The 20,584-nt window shown below is 40.7% G+C and overlaps 1 protein-coding gene across 1 annotated transcript in view; it reads right to left on the reverse strand.

Annotated features, from left to right (window-relative positions):
* The window catches only part of PDGFC (platelet derived growth factor C), a 212,521-nt gene that overhangs the window by 89,668 nt on the left and 102,269 nt on the right, over positions 1-20,584 (reverse strand). Inside the window, exon 2 of the mRNA XM_019534518.1 lies at positions 870-1,065. Within this exon, the coding sequence (XP_019390063.1) occupies positions 870-1,065 (196 nt within the window). The remainder of the gene's footprint in view (positions 1-869; positions 1,066-20,584) is intronic.

Here is a 20,584-nt window from a genome sequence, read left to right on the forward strand (position 1 = left end):
GCATTAGTATATAGGCACTTGAGCCCTGTGACTGGTGCTTTTGCTACCCCCTCGCTCCAAGTCCTAAAGGGCTTTTTGTCTCTAACCTTCCCGTTCCTTACCTGTGCCGTATTGCTGTCCACCCCCTGTCTTTCACATTCCCAAAGCTCTCTTTCTTCAGGCTTTAATTTAATTTAAGAGTTCACAGCATCACATGTATTCAGCATCCCATGCTTCAAAATGGTGGCTGGGGCTTTGCAATTCTCCTTCAATGAGCTTTAATTAAAGTGCCATTTTGAAATGCAGGGATGCTGGTTACATGTGACACAGAGGCTGCTGTTGGAGTCCAGCAGACTCGCAACAGACTCAGTTAATCAAGTCCACTCCAACTCAAGTTAATTAGCATGCATCAGAACAAAGGTCTGTTGCGTGTATAAGTGCCCAGAGAACCTAACCTTTTTAGGCTAATAATGACTGTATATTATTTTGTTTGAAAAGGGGTATGACAATTTACTACCTTACCCAAAGTACTCTCTCAGGCAACAAGCCTACCCACATTTTTTCCTAAACATCAACTGGACATGCTTTCTTCTGCCTCTTTTAGTTGAGGATGTTGAGAATGTCTAGGTTGGATTTCAAAGCTGTCTGCTTTCTTTTGCAAGGCTAAGATTTCAAGCATTTTGATATCTGTAGAATTCTATGGTAATATCTATATGTTTAATGCAAAAGGCAAAAAAAAAGGCTTTTTACTGCACACATGGATGATTTCTTACATCAGAAAAAAAATGTTACTATGGTGCATTTTAAGAATACATAAATAATTAGATGCCATGATTTTGCAAACCCTACATAATACCCCCAATTTCAGGTAAGGGGAAAAAAATACTTACTTGCAAATATCATCTTCTGGGTCCTCAAGCCCAAATCTTTCATCGAAAGTAAGCTGTATCCACACATTCTCCTCTACTGCTACTAATTTCCACACGAGTACAGTATTGCGTGGGTATGTATGTGGGAACTTGGGGCTGTGAATACTTCCATTAGTTGTCACAGTGATAATCTTCTCGTGTTGGGGATCTTGTACGCCTAAAACAAAGAGACACACATACAAAAAATACATCTTAAGTCCTTTTTCTTTTCTACAACAGCTTGCATTTTATACCACAAAAGGCTTTTTTATTTTGTTTTGTTGGTTTAAATTATTTTCTTTGTTTTTGGCAAGGAATTTCTCTGCTGGGGGAGTTATAAAATACAATATAGTCCTCAGAAGAAAACACTTTTTTTTCATATTCTAAGAAAAAATCTTGGCCCAGATTTTCAGCTGCAGCTCAGGAGAGTGCGTGCTGGTGTGTGCCCACACACACACACGCACACACACACTAACAATACTTAGGCAACCTCATTCTCAAAAATCTGACGTTCACAGGAATTCACATTTGGTAGCGAGGCACCAGTTTGTAACAGGTCCCTGGCTGCTAAGAACAGACACTGAATAGACAGGACAGATTTTTTAAATGTTATGAGATGTAATGAAGGACTTTTAATTCATAAAAATATAGCCCCACAGCACTCAAGCTAAAGAAGAAATGTCATTGTCTATAACACTAGGATTTCAATCCTCTTTGAGCATACCTGACAGGGTGACAAAATAACACACTTAAGTAGGCATAACCTACCAGTTCTTATAGTAATAACAGTTGCTTGTAGTTTTCCGCAGAACACATTAATTTAAAATATTTTGTGTTTCCAGAAAAATATGCTCTGATAATTCACTATTTCATCTTCTATTTATAAAGTCTATATAGTTTATATTTTACTTCTTTGTTTTAGTGACTAACCATACAGATTTACAATTATGCATTTTATAGTAAGATGTTTATCCTTCTGTCTACAACGGAGAAAATTACAATGCAATTGAAACCCTTCTTTTAGATCCATAGCTAAAGGATGACAGCTAAATGAATGTACTCAGAGTGAAAAGGGCATTGTAACAGCATTGCAATTTTAAAGGAATTAATCTGTAATTAAATATAATTTGAAGTCTGAGAGACTCATGCCTTTTATTTGTGGTACAAGAACTGTAAATTCTCTTTTAAGTTGAATTGCTGCTCACATAAAACTGATAAAGAAAACTGTGGTTCTGCCAGCCTCCATACACAATTTGCCAGTTTTGTGTACAACTAAAATAGCACAGCCTATAATAATAAAAAAGCAAAACAAAGCACAAGAAGTAGATTCTCAATTTAGAATTCATCTGCTTTTCTTAGCTGAGTCATAAGCACTTCTTCAATAAAGTATAATTTCTCAGCTGAGATTTCTACACTGCACACATCAGCCAACACTAATAAAGATGACATCACCAGAAATTATTATATGACTGTTATTTTCAAAGCATGCAATGGACTACTATTTTGCCAATAATATCGCAAGCTTGACTCTAGGGGTGCATAAGTCATCTTATAAAGCGCACACTTCACTACTATATTTTGCAGTTCATTTTTCTTTTAAAGTATACTCATAGCTATTGTTATTTTTTCAGTACACAGACATATTGTGAGGAGACTAATGTGCTTCTTTCTTCTTTTTATGATCAAAATTATCTTACCAAGAATGGGGTAAATAAGGATTTAAAAGTATGGTCTCATCCAGAGATTATAACAATTTACCAAAGGGACAAAAGAAAGAGAAAAAACTCTGTGGAGACTTAGCCAATGGTTTTCAGCAGACTCCATTTCCTTAAACTTATAGCATGTTTAACAATAGGTGAAAATATTTGCTTTAGCATATAATATTGTTTCATGAATATACCAACTTCTCTTGCGCGCCATTTGTATCATTTTAGTAGTTATTCTCAATAGTGGAACTTCTTTTTCATATGCAATATTTTATGTGACTATAAAGGCAAGTAACTGTTGTCACTAGAGAATGAAGCTTGCTATTTGTATTGAGATAAGATGCACTGTTCCTTGATTCATATGTAGGTAAACACAGAGTAACTGTAGTTTGAAAAAAAGTGTCTTGAAATGAAGCTAATAAACTACTTGTGCAAATTCATTTTTTAAACCTCTTTTGAGCAACTTGGGTGTGAAGAATAATGTTACTTCCATAAGCCTAAGAATAGTTAGCACCTTTTGCCTTGGATTTGAACCAAAAGTATTAAAGTCACTTCAGAGGGAGGATATACCATACTCTCCTTACTTTAGAGATAAATCATTCAAAGCTGGGATTTACAAGGGAGCGACCAATTTAGCAGAGTTCATAGTTACCAGATGCATTACTTCCAAGTTATTTATATGAATGATCTCTATTATGTTCCATCTGTTCTTCATTTTAAAAATAATAATAAAAGCAGTTTTAGACCACGTGAGCAGAAAGATTCAATGTACATATTCTGACAATCAATTTAAGCAGTAATAGAGATTTAAACAGTTTAGGACTTGCACTGTCTTGGCCACGGGGGAATAACAAACAAAACAGTTGACAACACATGTTGATTTGTGTAGAGATGAGGACAGAAGGGAGAAAAAGGAACACTGCTGGTTTTAGATAGGCTGGGCATAGTTAGAGACCACTAGGAGAAGAAAGTGGTTTTCAGAAAATATTCTACAGAGAAATATTAAGACTCAGGGGTCAATGAAAGTATGTGGCAGTATCCTTTTTACTGATGATTAGGCTGGAGCAATCAAAATAATATGGGTGCTAGTTACAGGAAATTCCATCCAGCAGAATGAGCTGGCAGCAATTTTCCTTGATGTAGTACAAGATATTAATAATAAAATTTAAATCTTTATAAATATATAGAGTTCAGCACAGAAAACAAACAGGATTTTAAACATTCTGAAAGCACTACATGTACTACACTAACCTCTTAAATGAATGGCAGCCTTGAAATGAATGAATAATCATAATGACAGGAAAGACATCTGCAGTTGCCATTGTAAACTAAAATTCATACAACTAATTGGACAAGCTCAGTCCTGTCTACTTCAAAGCAGGTCTCTTCCCCTAAAAGGAAGGGAAGAGATATTTTACAAAGACGAGTCCTTACTCTTATTACAATATGGCAAGTATTCAATGTATCCACAGTATTCAATTCTGATAACTATATGTTAGCAAAGTGTTTGCAACTCCACCACAAAGTAAAAATCAAATATTTTGTATAAGTCTAGGGCCAAGAGATATATAGAAGGAGAAGATGGGAGGATGAAGGAATGTGATGGGGATTCCCGTGTTTTTATTTAGGCTAGGGACAAACATGACATATAAACTGGTTTAAGTGATCAGAAACTAATTTAAATCTGTAACAGAACAAATGCTCAGTGCACATAAATCAGTTTGAAAATGGCTGTAACTAGTTTGAGTTAAACCTGGTTGAATGTAGTAATAGATTTAACTGATTGGGCTCAAATCAGTTTATGCAATGTCCCTGCTGGTTACAGATAAATCAGACTCCCCCCAGGATCCCAGCATGCTCTCTGGGCTGGGTGGGGCTTTCTGCTACACTGCAAGGCTGGCCCCTCCCCTCTGCTCTCTGGCTGGAGCTCAGCACAGACTTGCAGGCACAGAGTGTCTGGCTGGCTTCTCACTGCTAAGCAGAGATTATTTCCCCCTCCCCTCTACCTTACACAGACACCTCAGCACTGGCTAGCAGACCATACATTGGCTACAGTCCATGCTGTGGGAGAGGACAGAGGCAGACAGGCTTTCTGGAGCTCATCACCAGGTAGCTTAATGTCCTTCCTTGGAAGAGCTGTTTAAGAAGAGTTCCATTAGTTAATGGAGAGAGGCTTTGTTTTCTTAATGAGCTGATAAACACTGAGTTAGGGGTGATAAACATTCCCTGCTGGGCAGCTCAGGAAGGGAGGGGAATACTCAGAGTGTCTTGCCAGGGCCTGGCCATGCCCCCCTCAGCTCTTTCAGTAGCAAGAGTGTTACTTAAAATATTTTTAAAAATAGGAGTAAGCTCAGCCTTAATATAGACTACCCTTTAATTGCAGAGGTTTTAACAGGATATTTAATTGAACACTTAAATCTGATTTTTATTTTAAATTAAAGCAGCCAGTTTTCCTCCATGCTGGAGATGAGATGTACCTGTGGCTAGAATCTGGGGAAGTATACTGCCCCTCCCAGCATGCATTGTTCTGTGGGCTATAGGATTGTTGGGTACAGTAAGGGTCACAGTATGGGTGACATTATTGCATGGAAATGCTCTTTCACAAAAATGGTTTGCTTGTGCAGAAATTCCAATGTTTTCTTTCACTTCTCTACTTTCTTCACAGCAGCCCTTGTTAATTCTGCCCTCTCTGCAAGAAACACCACACACAAAAAAGTTCTCTCTATTTTTGTATTCTAATCCTTCTTTTGGGACACAGACAAAAATCCCAAAACATTTCATTCGTCTTCCTTTTCTGGCTGGAGATTTATCAGCATTGCAAGATGGATAATGTTTCTGTCTGGGGGGGCACAGAAGATAAGGTGCAGAAATGGGAGAGGTCCACCTGTGGAAGCAAAGGGAGTATAGCTCTAGCACCCACACCCCTCCCCGGCTTCTAGCCTGAGCCACTGCAGTCATATCCTTGGGCTGGACTGGGCTGTGCTCTTTGCTCCAAAGAACAGGGCTGGCCCTGTCCTTCTGTTCCCTAGCCAGAAATCTGGCAGAGACTTAAGGCACAGTAGGGCCTGCCTCATTCCCTCTGCCCCCCACCCCCTTTGTTGCTTATTGATTAAGCAGAGATCCTCCCCTTCCTCCCTCCCATATGCCACAATAGGGACTGTAGCCCCATGGAGCTTAGGCATGTGGTATGCTAGCTAAATGGCTGAGAAGTGTCTTTGTGCATTTCTTTAATTTCACTGGGACAGGCAGACAGGACAGTGTCTGCTTAGGGCTTTTGAGAGCTAATCAACAGGTCAGCTGGTAATGTCCCTCCATTCCTTCCCTAGATAAAGCTGTTTAAGAAGAGTTTGAACTAATGAGAGAGGCTTTTGTTTTGTTGATGTCCTGATAATTGCTGTGTTATCAGCCTCCTGCTGGCTTCCTTACTTTTCAGGTTTGCAGACAGTACGAAGAAGTGAGGAGAGGAAGACTGAAAAGCTCAGCATCACCAACAGATGCATACACTGCACCCCTCCCTGCTCCCTTTGCCTCAAAGTGATAGCCCAGGGCTGGGCTCTGGCAACACTCCTGCACCCTGAGCAGTGAGCAGGGAAAAGCCTAATATGGTTTAGGGAGGGTTAGACCCCTCCCTAATTAGAGGTCCTGCCAGGGCCTGGCCATGCCCCACCTCAGCTCAGCATTTTGGAAGGGAAGGGAAGACTGCTCTAGCACCCCGTGGTCCCTAGCCTGAGCCACTGCAGATGCCTGCATTTCCTCAGTCCAGAGGGAATGTCTATACAGTTCCAAATGGATTCAATCTAGGCAGGTTAAACTAACCTGCAAAGATTGAATCAATTCAGGCTCAGAATTTTTGAATGTCTTTCCTTAGCCTTAAAGTGTTACTAGATAAGAATACACTAACATCAAAGATTTAATGAGCATGCCTGCAATATACCCTTCCTGGCTGGATTGTGGCATGCAGGTTTTGTGGCACTGCAAAGAAGTTTGCAGTGCCACAAACCACACAAGTTGCACATTACTCAGTGCATGGTGCTGCTAGTTTGCCTCAGTGCAGAGGTTCCACATGCCTCAGTGCAGGGGCTCTGCATTGAAGACCCCACACTGAGGTATGCAGAGACAGGGGAACAGCCAGCCCAAGACTCCATGCTCCCCCATCTCAAGAAACACTGCAACTCAGCCAGGTGGGGAGTGGCTGGTTGGGGCACAGGGTGCCTCAGCATGTTGGGGGGCTGCCTGCTCCCCATCTCCACGTGCTACTCCCCTGCTGGCCAGGGCACAGTGTGCCTCAGTGCAGGGGATGGCTAGCTCTTGCTGAGGCAAATTGTGCCCCAGCCAGCCCCCACACTGCAGCACATGGTGCAGCAAGACAATGTTTTCCCACTACAAAGCACATGGGCAGGGGTGTGTACTATGTCACTATTATTTGTGGGCATCCCCCGATTGTATGGATCCAGCCCCTGTGGGTAAAACAATATAAAAGTACTACCTAACATGAACTGTATTTAATAGTGACAGTATTCAAGTGTTATGTTCAATAAATATGTCATTTCAATATTTTGCTTTAGTTTATATAAGATAGGTTTTTAGACGTGCTTGGGACAGAACATGCAGTGTTCCAGATATGTTTATCACTAAAAATGCCGGGAAACTTAACTGTTAAGAAAGATGGTCAGAGTGTAAACAATCACAGGGTAGGAAGGTGGGCTTTTGGACTATAATCCAAAAGTGCTGTGAGATTGATTGTGAAGAAGGATTCTGTTTTCTAAATCAAGAATATCTGAATATACAATCATTCATACGGCAATTTGGCTGGCACAAAAACTGAGCTTCATTTTAAGAAGGGCTAGCCTGAATTTGTGCCAAACTCACTGGAGGGAAAATAAAATCAAATCAAATATTGCCTATAAACCTGCAGTTCATATACACCAGGTCTCTCCATTGGTAAGTTTTAATCAGGGGTTTGAAACTTGTGTGGAGTGATTTGTACATATCTGTAAGAATGCAGTCATTTATTCTTTTTTTTTGTTACCATTCCTGAATCTCTCAATGAACCTGACCTGGATCCTTTGCCACTTGTGTTGCACGTGTTGCATACCTGCTTACTGACAGCTGGCTCTTAGGTTAAGCAACAAACGTAATAAATCTTACTATTATTTGTATTGAGATAGAATCATAGAGAAATAGGGATAGAAGGTCATCTAGTAAAATCCAACTCCCTACTTAGGACAGAATGATCCATGTCTGAAAAGAATGGACTGGGAAAATAGTACAGAAACACCTAAGCACGAGCAGATAGGCTACTGGGTCTAGGGACAGAAATTACACAAAAACCAGAATAAGTGATAAGTGAAACCAGTTCAAGTACATAACCCAACGAAGTTCAATGCACATAAACCATTCTCAAAATGGCCAAAACTGGTTTAAGATCAATCTGGATGGATGTAGCATTAGACTTAATTGATTTAGGTTAAATCAGATTATTGAACCTCTGTCCCAGATCCCCTTCATATTCATGTTAACTCACAGTCCCCCAGCATCCTAGGATGTTTGCTACCCCTCCCCCCACAAACCTCCCCTAACTGGGTGGGTAGGTTAGCACCGGCCCAAGCTGTCTGCTCCAGTGCTCTAGCTCCCCTCAGCTTCTGGCCTGGGTCACTGCAGGCATTCAGCTGCATTTCCAGAATGAAAAGTGAAAATCTGTTCACTTGCTTATCAATTCCTTAGACTAAACTGCGAAGACTGAATCAATTCAGCCTCGGGCTGTTCTACTGTCTGTTCTTACCTTGGAAGAATTAGAGGAGATTGGCAAAAAAACCCCCCAAAACCCACAAAAAACCAAGTAAAAGGTTGTGTATGGACAAAAGTCCTAAGTCACAGCAATGGAGTGCACAATGCAGGGAATGTTGATACTATGGCTTTAAGCTCCCCTGATCCTAGGGCCTGTGAGACTCAAATAATTCCCCTAGTATAAACACAGCAGGTTGCCCTAAATTACATAGAGTATCAATGAATTAAAGAGTTGTTACTGTTACCAAAGATTTCCAGAATCCAGAAAAATCCAGGCTATACTCCCCATGACCATAAGACTCCTTATACCAGCCATATAAGGAGGAAGAAAGTGATACAGGCACCACTGAATGGAACACATGGGCTAGATACAGACATTCTAAAAACCTGAGGTGGAATCAATCTAAGTTAGGTGGTTTTCTGTAAGCAGCATAATTTAGATCAGTATCAAAGAGAACACAGTTGTGGGGGAAGCAAATCTTAGACTGTGTTCCACCATTTTTATGCCGGTTTATGTGTGTTGAACTTCTGTTCTGCTCTGGGTATAGACCAGTTTCTGGACACTTATACTGGTAAAAATATAATGTCTGTACCTGGCTGTAGATCCCATTATATTGAACGGATCCTCCCACTGCTGTTTAGACTAATTATAGGACTTTTCTTTCAACAGCAGCCCAAAGACAAGAGAAAATCTGACTCAACATGTAGCCTGAATCATGAAGCATCTATAGGAATAAGAAGAGAAAGGAATGTTAAGGAGTCATACTAAACATAAGCTTAGTAAAGTTCTTATTCTGAAATAAAACCATAGGGAACCTATATACATGCTTGATGCCTGTTCTGACACATGCTAATTAGCACATCAGAGCAGACTTGATTCATTGAGTCTGCTGGAGCATGCTAATTAGCAGCTATAGAATCACATATATTTGGCACCCCTGTGCTTCAAAAAGATGGTAGGGGCACTTCAACTAAAGCTCATCAAATGAGCAGCTCTCAATATCCTTTCTAATTAAAGCACCTCTTCCCCACCTCAAAGCACTTGTAAAGATGCTCATAGTGGGTAAAGTAAAACTTATATTTTCATAGTTGGTAGGGTCAGAAGGGAGCGAAGCAGATCATCTAATTCGACCCCCTGTCATGGGCAAGAAAGGATGCTGGGGTCAAATGACCTCAGCTAGGTAGCTGTCTAGCCTCCTTTTGAAGACCCCCAGGGTAGGAAGAAGCATCACTTCTCTTGGAAGTTGGTTCTGGCTCCTAGCCACCCTGATAGTAAAGTAGTACCTCCTGATAGCTAGTCTGAATCTACTCTCAGTCAACTTATGGCCGTTGTTCCTTGTTACCCCTAGTAGTGCTCGGGGGAACAGGGACTCTCCCATTGCCTACTGGTCCTCCTTGGCAAGTTTATAGGCGGCCATACTCAGCATTCTTTTGTGGAGGCTGAACAGGTTCAGGTCCTATATCCTCTTCTCGTAGGGCCTGCCCTGCTGCCCCCTAATCATGTGAGTGGCCCTCCTCTGGACCCTCTCGATGTTGTCCACATCTCTCCTGAAGTGCGGTGCCCAGAACTGGATGCAGTACTCCAACTGTGGCCTGACCACTGTCACATAGAGGGGAAGGATCATCTCCTTGGACCTGCTTGTGATGCATCTATGGATGCATGACAAAGTGCGGTTAGCCTTCCTAACTGCATCCGCACATTGGCAGCCCATGTTCAACTTGGAATCAATAGTGATTCCAAGATCCTTCTCTGCCTCTGTGCTTACAAGAAGGGAGTTCCCCAGCCTGTAGGTATGCTGCTGGTTCTTCCTCTCCAGGTTCAACACCTTGCACTTGTCCGTATTGAAACCCATCCTATTCTCTCTAAACATAAATTCCCTGCTGGCCTCTGGATAATTTTCTCAAAGAGCTTCCCTAGCACTGAGGTAAGACTAATGGGTCCATAGTTTCCTGGGTCCTCTTTCCTCCCTTTTTTGAAAATGGGGACCACATTGGCTCTTTTCCAGTCGTCAGGCACTTCACCAGAGCACCACGAGTGCTTGTAAAGCTGTGCCAGGGGTCCTGCAATGACCTCTGCCAATTCCCTAAGCACTCTGGGGTGGAGATCATCAGGACCTGCTGATTTGAACACATCTAGTCCCTCTGGAAGTTCCCTGACTAGGTCCTCACTGACCCTGGGCCTGGCTGCACCTCCCCTGGGTCAGTCCGGAATCCCAGTGGGGGGGGATGTCCCTGTCCCTGCTCAGAAAAATGGAAGCAAAGAATCTGTTAAAGAGATTAGCTTTGTCATCTGGTGCTACCAACAGATTACCAAGCATGTCCTGCAGAGGCCCCACATTATTTGGTACCTTCTTTTTACCCCCTATGTATTTAAAAAAGGGAGTCTTGCTATCTTTGATCCGGGTCGCTAGTCCCAGATCCATCTCTGCCTTAGCTTTCCTAATAGCCCTGCTACAATCTTGAGCCAAGGACGTATAATCCTCCTTGGTGATGGCCCCTCCCTTCCATTGGGTGTACGCCTCCTTTTTGGCTTTGAGGTGCTCATGGATGCTTTTGGTGAGTCATGGGGCATTTCTTAGTAGCAGTAATACATATAAGGAACTCATGTGTCTAAAAGTTAGGTGCTGCTAAGCCTAACTTTTAAGCACCTAGGCTAGGCACTGACATTCAAAAAGCCTGAGCCTGAATTGATTTAATCTTTGTAGGTTAGTCTAACCTGGCTAGGCTAAACCAGTTTGTATTTGCACATGCCTGCAGTGGCTCAGGCTAGAAGCTAGGGGTGCTAGAGCAGCCCTCTCTCCCCTTCTATAGTGCTGAGCTGAGAAGGGCATGGCCAGGCCCTGGCAGGAAGCTCTGATTAGGGAGGGGTTCCCCCCCGCACCTCCTTGATAACAGAGCATTTATCAGCTCTGTTATCAGCATTTAACACCCCATTAGAAAACAAAGCCTCTCGCATTAATTCAAACTCTTATTAAACAGCTTTTTGCAAGGAAAGAAACATTTCAAGGAGGGACACTACCTGTTCGTTAGCTCCAAAAAGCCCTAAAAACACTGTCTTGTCTGCCTTGCATAGACACCTCCCAGCATTAGCTAGCATACCACATGCTGGCTATGGTCCTTGCTGTGGGAGTGAGGAGGGAGCTGTGAGCAGTGGGAGGGGAGGGGAAGGGAGGGACCAGGAGGAAGCCAGGCAGACATTCTGTGTCTGCAAGTCTCTCCTGAAGCTCCAGCAATGGAGCAGAGGGGAGGAGCAGCTCTTCTGTGGAGCAGAGAGCCCTGCCTAGCCCAGAAAGCATGCTGGGATGCTGGGGGAGTCTAATTTAACTTAAACCAGCAAGAGGTCTGGGACAGACAGCATAAACCTGTTTGTTCCAAATCAATAATACATTCAACCAGGTTGGTCTCAAATCAGTTTCAGGCATTTTTAGCTGGTTTATGTGCACTGAATATCTGTTCTGTTACAGGTTTAAACCAATTTCTGATTACTTAAACCAGTTTACGTGTAATGTCTGTCCCTAGCTCTCATCCCTGGAGTGGAATCCAGAACCCTGAATGCAGTGCCTGTTCTCCCAGAACATTGTATGGGAAGTGTCTGTTGCTTCAGAATGGGATCTGAGACAGCTAGCATATCAAACAGAGACAACTAAAGCTACCTAGATTTAGCAAACAGAGAAATGCCAATAACATTGGCCAGACTTAAATCATGTTCATCTGCCCTCTCTCCCCCCTGCTCCCAACTTCCACATATCTCACTCTGAGCACCAGACAGAGAGAATTGCAGACACATGTCCTGTGGTTTTCTCTTCTCCAAACTAAACATTCTTGGTTCTTCCAAACTTTCCTTGTAAGCCATGTTTTCTAGACTTCTAAACATTTTTGCTGCTCCTTTCAATTTATCATGTCTTTTGTGAAATGTGCTGTCCCAAGTGAACACAGTACTCCAGAATTGAGACTTTATCAGTGTTTCACATGAAGAATTACTTCCCATGCATGTAACATGTCTGTTAAAACATTTCACTGTTCTATTAGCTTTTTTGAAACCATATTACACCACTGAGACTCATATTCAGATTGTGATCTACTATAATATCCACATTCTTTTCTGTAGACCTATAACCTAGACAGCCCTCTATATTTTGTATTTGCACTTTTGATTGCTCCAAATTTTTATGAAATACAAAATTTCATCTGGCTTATTTCATAACTTTTTTCCAATTTATCAAGGTAATTTTATATCCTAAGTTCTCAAAGTGACCCTATCTGTGTTATTTCATCTGCAAAGTTACTCGAGTGTACATTAAATTCCATAACTAAAATATTGAACAGTTGCAGGTGTGAGAGAGGCCCCGAACCCCATATGTTACATCTTCTCTCTTTGACATTAAGCTATTGATGAATACCCCTTAAGCACAATTATCCAACCAGTGAGGTATTCCATTATAACAGTTTTACCTTCATATATTAGTTTGACCTTTCATAACTCTTATGAGAAAGTCATAGGCACAGTGTCAAAAGACTTGCTAGAATTGTTGTATATCACATGTGGTATATTACATGCCCTCCCCAGATGCATAAAGCCAGTCAACATATCTTGAAGGAAAGTCTGATTGGTTATGTGTAAACTGCTGTCAACAAATCTTTATTGGTTTCTCCTTATTAGGGCTGTGTGAAGCTTTGGGTGCTGATTCAATTTAAAGGAGATTCAGCCCAATTTGGAAGCCGAATCGCCAAATCCGAATCAAATCAAGAGACCAATAAAAAGGTTCGAACCTATTCAAAGCTCTCTGAATAAATTCAGAAAGGATTTGGAGAGATTCAAAGATTTGGGCAGTCCCCACTCACCACCACAGGGAACTGGACCCAGACTCCATTCTGGTAAGTGGGGGGGCTGGGGGAGGGAACTAATGGGGGGACTCTGCCTGCTCCCCCAGCCCTTCTGAGTGGACCCTGCCCTCTGCCCACTCTCCCAGTCCCGCCCCCCCGCTACATGGCTGCCCCACCTGGCCCCACATCCCAGTTCTTTAAAAAAAAAAAGCCCCCACTCACCAGCTCCTGACAGGGAGGCAATCCCCATTGCCCCCCACTATCATGAGCCCCCTTCCCTGACCGGTCTTCCAGCCCCATCAATGGCTGGCCCACCCAGCCCCTGGTCCCAGCTCTTAAAAAAAAAAAAAATGAAATAAAGCCCTGAACTCACTGGCTGCTGCAGCAGCTGTTGGGGCTCCTGGGGGCTCAGGGCAGAGCCCTCTCACACAGTGTGGGGCAGTGAAGGGCAGTGGGGATTGCCCCCTGCTTGGCAGCAGCTGGTGAGTGCCAGGCATTTGCTTTAAAGAGTTGGGAGGCTGGGGATGGGCGGGGCAGCCACTGATGGGACTGGGAGAACGGGCAGGGGATGGAGCCTGTTTGATTTGGAGATTCAGCCAATTCGGTGGCAGGCAAATCTTCAAATCAGATTTGGTCGAATCAGTTCGGGACAGTGATTGGAATCACTAAATTGAATCACTGTGCCCCGAACTGGCCAAATCTGAATACCAGCTGCTTCACACAGGCCTACTCCTTATCACTCTGTCATTTTCTAAGGGTGCATCCAGATAACTGAGTACATGTGGTATGTGGCACTGCAGACCCATTTGTTGTGTTGCAAACTGCATGCACAGCAGAAGTGTTTGCCACCTAAAACTGGAGCCTGGCCAGTGAGAGCCATTCTCCGGTCGCTGACCAAACTTTGCACGTCGCCACCGCTGGAACACCAGGAGGCCCCCAAGAGGTCAAGTAAGGCTGCTGGGAGCAGCCCAGGTGCTGGCCCCAGCCTTCTGTACCCCACCCGGGGCAATTTGCCATTTGTCAGAGCATGCATGCATGGACATTCCCAAGGGGCAAGTAGTCGCAGCACAACTATGCAGCTACTTGTCCCCAGGAAAATGCATGTGCATGCTCATCTGTACCCACCCGTGGTGGCTAGAAATAGATGCTTTGTTGATAAGCTTCAGTACCTTTCCAGGTATCAAATTTTGTCTGACCTGTCTGTAATTTCCTAGGTCCTTTTAGAAATGTGAATTCTGTATTTGGCAATTTTCAAAGATAATAGCCAATGATTTATTTCAGCCAATTTCTTGTATGCTCTAAAGTACTTTCTTGTCTGAACCAACTTATCTAACCCGTGTTTTGTCCCTACTCTAGGCTGAATATGTATCCCCATCAGTTTGGCTAATCACGCTTGTCATCTGATAATTGACCTTTTATGGGACATTACACATTTCAGCCTTCTTTGCTTTATACATTATTCACTTCCCCACCCCTTTCAGTAAGGGATCTACACTTGCCTTGTCTTCTTCCTACTTTGAAGATACTTTGAACACACTTATAGAATATTTTCTATATTGCCTTTTATGTGCATTGCTAGCCATATTTCAATTTTGTACCTTGCCTTCCTTGATACTGTCCATACATGCCTACACTACACTCTTATACTAATTTTTAGTACAGCTGCTATTCTAGCTTCTATAAAATTTTTGTTTAAGTTTCAGATCATTGAAGAACTAATTGCTCAGCTAAACTCATCTCTTTCTATATTCCTAGCCTTGGGGATAAAACATTCTTGTGTCTTTAATATTGTCTCTTTTTTCAGGAAAGCCAAGTTTCCTGGTCTTCTTTCCACCCTCATGTTACCTCCTATGGGATCCTACTTACCAATTCTCTATGTCTGAGGTGCCTTGTCTATTTAGGACACACATGTTGGAACCATTGCCTAGAGGTGGGCACTTGAACACTATTTCTTTCAAGGAAATGGACATCCTAATTTAACTGAGGCAGAGAGCAAGAGTGTACCCTACTGGTTAGGATACTCACCTGGGAGAGCAGAGACCTGGACCATTTTAAGGAATTCACATTAAACACTAGATACAGGAACAGTCATGAAAAAGGAGACTTTATAGACCATGTAAGATCATGTGGTAGCATGGCTGTGTAAGGAAACACTCTTAGGGAGCCAAAGAAAGCCAAACAGAGCTGGGATGAGTGCAGAGATACAGCAGAGCCCCCAACTCCATACATTTTAGTAGCTGGACCCAGGTTGAGAAATGTTCTTCCACCCAAGAAATAAGCAGACAGAAACTCCACAAGTGGGGTCCAATTACATTTCCAATCTGCCATTTTGGTAAGTCCAGTGCAGGGAGTAATTTGGGTCAAGATGGTACATGCTGGTAACTCTTTTTTCCTTTTGTTTAAGTTGTATAAAAAAATAAAAATTAGTATAAACTGTGTAACCTTTGCATGTTCTGCCAGTCCATAGTCAAGCATTTTGGCTTCTGTTCAAAGGAGAGGAAAGAAATTAAGCAAAGGCATTTTCATATGCATGTTAAGAATTTCTGCAATAAAAGTAAACTCTTTATAAGATTTGATTTTGGACCAAATACCTTTGGAAAGTCATCTTGGTCCAGAGCTTCTTGACATTTTTTCTATAAGATAAATATTTTATTTCAGCCAAGTTACAAATTTCTTTTGATAGATGTGAGATGAGGTAACAGTAATTGAGGCCACACCAGAATAAATCCAATTATTCTAGAGTGTTTGAATTGATATTAAATTGCAGGCATTCAGGGGTGAAATCCTTGCCCAATTGAAGTCCATAGCAAATCTCTGGTGGGGTTAAAATTGTACCCCAAATCTTTGATAAGCTCTTGAAATATTAATGGATAGAATATCATCTTACATTTTTTTTCTACCAAAACACATCAGTAATCATTTTAAAATCAGGAAATATTTACAAGTTGCAAATATATCCATCTAACAAATATGTAAAATATCAGCAAAGATTTTAAAAATAAAATAATCAGAAAGCAAATCTGTTTAGCATTTTGTTCCCCTTGTTCTTACAGTTTAAAACAAAACCTAATGACAAACATTCTTCAAAACAGCTGTGTGACAATGTTTTCCCCCAATTCCTTTTCCCTCAAGTAGTTTTTAATGGCAGATCGATCAAAAAGACTTTGGAAACAGGATACATTTATTCTGAATTAATACATCAATTAGTGTTACAAAGTGCAGTAGAAACTGAAACAAATTGTTTTCAAAACCAATTGTTCACACTCAAAATAAAAACAAAGCTATAGTATCATGGTATCTATCCATCCCTTGAGAGGTCTCAAATTGTCAGAGATCGGGATTTATTTTGGTCTCTTAAAAATGTACTTATAATTTTTGAGTGTTTGTACTATTAATGTAAATCCAGAGAAGGAAGACCCAAAAAAATCTAGTAAAGGAAACTTAACACTGCCTTCCTAAAAGTTACCTCCTACTTAAACTAGATGACAATCAGTTTGGGTGAGGTTAATTGTTTCCCTTACCCCACTTGCCAAAAGGCAGAGAGCTCCCAAGCTAGTTCCAGCTTTACTGGTCAAGACTATATCTTGAATCGTACTGGAAATCAAATGGAGATTACTGCAAAAAAAGGGACTACACATAATGTGCTTTATTCCAACAGGTAAATGGGCATCCACATTCTGTTGTAACTAAAGCTTCTTTAATTGTCTCTGGATATAGACTTACGAAGAAGAGCATGTTACAACAATCTTATTTCAAAGTGACAAAAGGTGATTATAATTATGACTAATTATTCTAGACAAGTACAAAGGAAATAAAGAATTGAACAGTTGTATTTCCACAGATATAATGCTGGCTTACTGACAGCTGATAAAAAAGAAAGAATATTACTCCTAACAAGAAAGTAAAAATAACCTTCAACAATTTGTATGCTGATTCTCCTATTTGAGCAGTATTTTCTTGGCCTTATTATGAACCTCAGCTATCCAGCTTGCATTCGTATGCTTATCATTCTATATGCTATTGGAGAAACCATTCTACTGCCCTAGTGGGGTGGAATAGGATAGAAATAAAGTTGAATGGCATCCACACACTAAAACACAATAGTTAATACTTCCTCACTAAACTTCACAATGACTCAGTGCATACATGAAACAGAAACTATGAAACTATGACAGAATGGACTCCTGCTGATCCCTGACTGATAGGTTCAGTTGACCACAACTATCCCCTGGGACATCTCAAGAAGAAAGGGAACAAAAAAAAGTGTTTTTGAAAAGTTGCATCACTTATGCCTCCAGTTTGTAGATGGTAAACAAGTTTGTGATTGGTAGTGTCAAGGACAACTGATAGTTAAATGATAATCAGTATGGATATTTGACCCTTATCCATCAGTACCATGAGATCATTAACTCTTCTCTCCACCTTCCTCCAAACTAAACTTTTACATATTTTTTATTCTCCTTTTATGATACTTAGAAACTAAAATTATTTGGAAGCAATGTATTCTATAAACATGGTGCCTCCTCTTGTCTTATTTTCAGTTACTTTGAGACATGGCCCAGTCTTTCAGATGCTCTACACACAGAACTTCCATTAATTCAAAATGGATTTAATAAGTCTACTGTCATGTGCACTGGAAACTAGCAGACTACAAACAAATGTATCTAGATGGAAGTGCCTAGCAGGAGATCAGAGATCAGCAATACGTTTAGTCTTATTTAACATTTTCATTATGAACTGGTAGGAAGAATAAACAACATTTTAATGATATTCAAAGACAGTAATGAACTGGGAAGAGCTGTGAATGCCAGGCAGGAGAGTGACCCAAGGAGGGTTTAAATGAGTAGAAAATAACAACATGAGGTTCATGTGGGAAAAATTCAAAATTCCGTTTTAGGAGGACGTAATATAAAGCACGTGTTCAAAAGGAGGGACAAGCCTGGAAAGTGGCAATACTACATAAAAACAATTTTTGAGACAGTAAAAGAGAAGAAAATGAGCTTCCAATGGGGTGTTAGGATGTATTTCCCATCTTTAGTCATATTTGAGATAATTAAGTAATATAAAAATTAAATTTATTCTTATTGGAGAGCTTTATTTTCCACATATTAATCACTATTTTAATAAAACATTTTCACATGTTTATTTGCATAAAAAGAAGTGGTTTCAAATGAAATCTTGAATTTTCAAGAAAATTATTTTAAAATAAATTAAAAATCCATAAAATACAACCCCTCCTAAAATCAACAAAAATACAACCCACAGGAATATTTAATACAAAATATTGAGTGAAAATATTACTGCCACTCAACTTTTTTATAATCGGCATTAGAATAATGCCTAAGAAGCAAGACTGGGAAGGTCTATACATGGGCACAACTGCACACTAAAAGGCATTTCATGTTCTGAAGAAATTGTGACTTATGGCACACAAAGAGGAGTTTAAAAGAAAAATAATTATCTGCGTTTTACAGATAGCAGATTGTGTCAGGTAGAATTACAGGATTTGCCCAAAGTAAAACAGGAGATCTTTGGCAAAGCCAGAAACTGAATCTAGATTTCTCTGAGTCTCAAAGCCAGAGCCTTAATTTTGGTACCATCTTCCATCTCTTAGGACATTCTAATAGCTCAGTTTCTAGTAATACACATCAATTTTTTTGTTGATGAGAGAATCATACACATTTCAAAGTGGTATTTAAAAATTTGGCATTTAAAGATCTGGACCTAATCAATGTTCTGTCTTGCTATAAAACTAGAAATGGTTATAAAGGAGGGGTTAGTTTTTCCATGCCATTTTTATCATAGAGGTCAATTTCTAACACACAACATTGGTTAAGAATGAGGTATTAGTATACACATGTCAGAAGCTTACCTATGTGCTCTGTGGGTTTTACCTGAATATACAGATTCTATGAATAACAGGCCATGTGTACGTGAAATAAGGGGCATGTGTGCACAACAGTTTAAAGTGAGTTAAATGCTTTTGCACTGCTTTAATGGTATTGTTGTTTGCATGTGTCAGCAGTGTATTGTGCAGTAATTCCAGCCACTGTAACAAATTCAGTGGCATAATGCACCTTAAATGACTTGGAGCACAGCAAACTAAAACTCCAAGAAGGATTTTTAGTTCACTGCCCTGCAGCAGCAGAGCAAAGCACTGGGATGTTCCCAGGCTGTTCCCAAGGAAAAAAAAAAAATGTAGTAAGCCTGATTTTAAAAAAAGCAGTAAGCCTTTACCTGCGGTCCCCCTAGGACTGCCTAAGCCAGGTGCCTGTGGGCCGGTGCTGCCTGGGGGACGAAGGGAGGGAGTACTGCTGCTGTGGAGGGAAACACCAGCCCTTCCACCCTCGCAGCCCTGAGACTGCTCTACCCACCAGCAGCTCACCCTTCCCTCCCTGGCGCCGAAGAGGTAGGTAAATTCAGGTGTATGCATGACGCAGGGGTTTAAAGGGCCCTAAATTGAAGTGGTGTTTTTAAAAACCCACTGCTCCAATTTAGGGCCCTCATTTTGTTTATACATGCCCATATACAATAACTACAGATAAAACATGGTGGCCTATTTCAGGTACTATTCAGATTGAAAAATATAATCTTATTCATGTTCAGCACAAAAAGGATAATGATATAATCCCAGCCTGTATCAATGCTAGTCCTTCTCTTTTTTATCATTCATAGTACAGTATTATAATGATTAGTCTCCAAGGGTGTTTAGATTTTCCAAAACATTTCATTTCTGGGGTTCATCATTATAGTTAAAGATTTAAAAAGAAAGTGATATCCAAAACAGATAATTTTTGAAAAACACTAACTACATTTTAACCACACAATATAAAACTTTTGAGGGATAGTTAACAATTTTGAATCAGAAAATTACAATGAGGGAAATAATGTACAAAGAGAGATTAAAGGGGAAAAACTTAGAAACTTTAGCATTTAACTACACTGCAATTCAAAGAGTTATAGCAGCATATGTAGGCATACTTAACTTGGTTTTAATTTAGTTAGGAAAGGTACCAATAAGAGTGGAGCCATGACAGTACTGGTTTTAGACCAAGTAAGTAGTCCCTAGTATGCATATGTGGCTCACATTGAAATCTTTGCTATTGTAACTATAATACAGATAATAACTAGATTATAATCTACTGCTGGCATGCTTCTTGTGCTGTTATCTTACCTCCTAAATGCAGTATAAACATAGCCTTAAACTGAAGAAGAATTAAGAGGGGATAAGTATAGAAAATAAAACTACTGAATCAGTATCTGAGATCTCCTTCTACTTTCCCATCCTTTAAGCCAAGGCTGCAACTGAACTCCAACTAGCTTCAGGCATCAAGGACAACAAAAAGTCCTTTTTCAGATATGTGGGGAGCCGGAGGAAAA

The sequence above is a fragment of the Crocodylus porosus genome, unplaced genomic scaffold, assembly GCF_001723895.1.
Source record: "Crocodylus porosus isolate Cpor-Errol unplaced genomic scaffold, CroPor_comp1, whole genome shotgun sequence".
Classification (NCBI taxonomy): Eukaryota; Metazoa; Chordata; order Crocodylia; family Crocodylidae; genus Crocodylus; species Crocodylus porosus.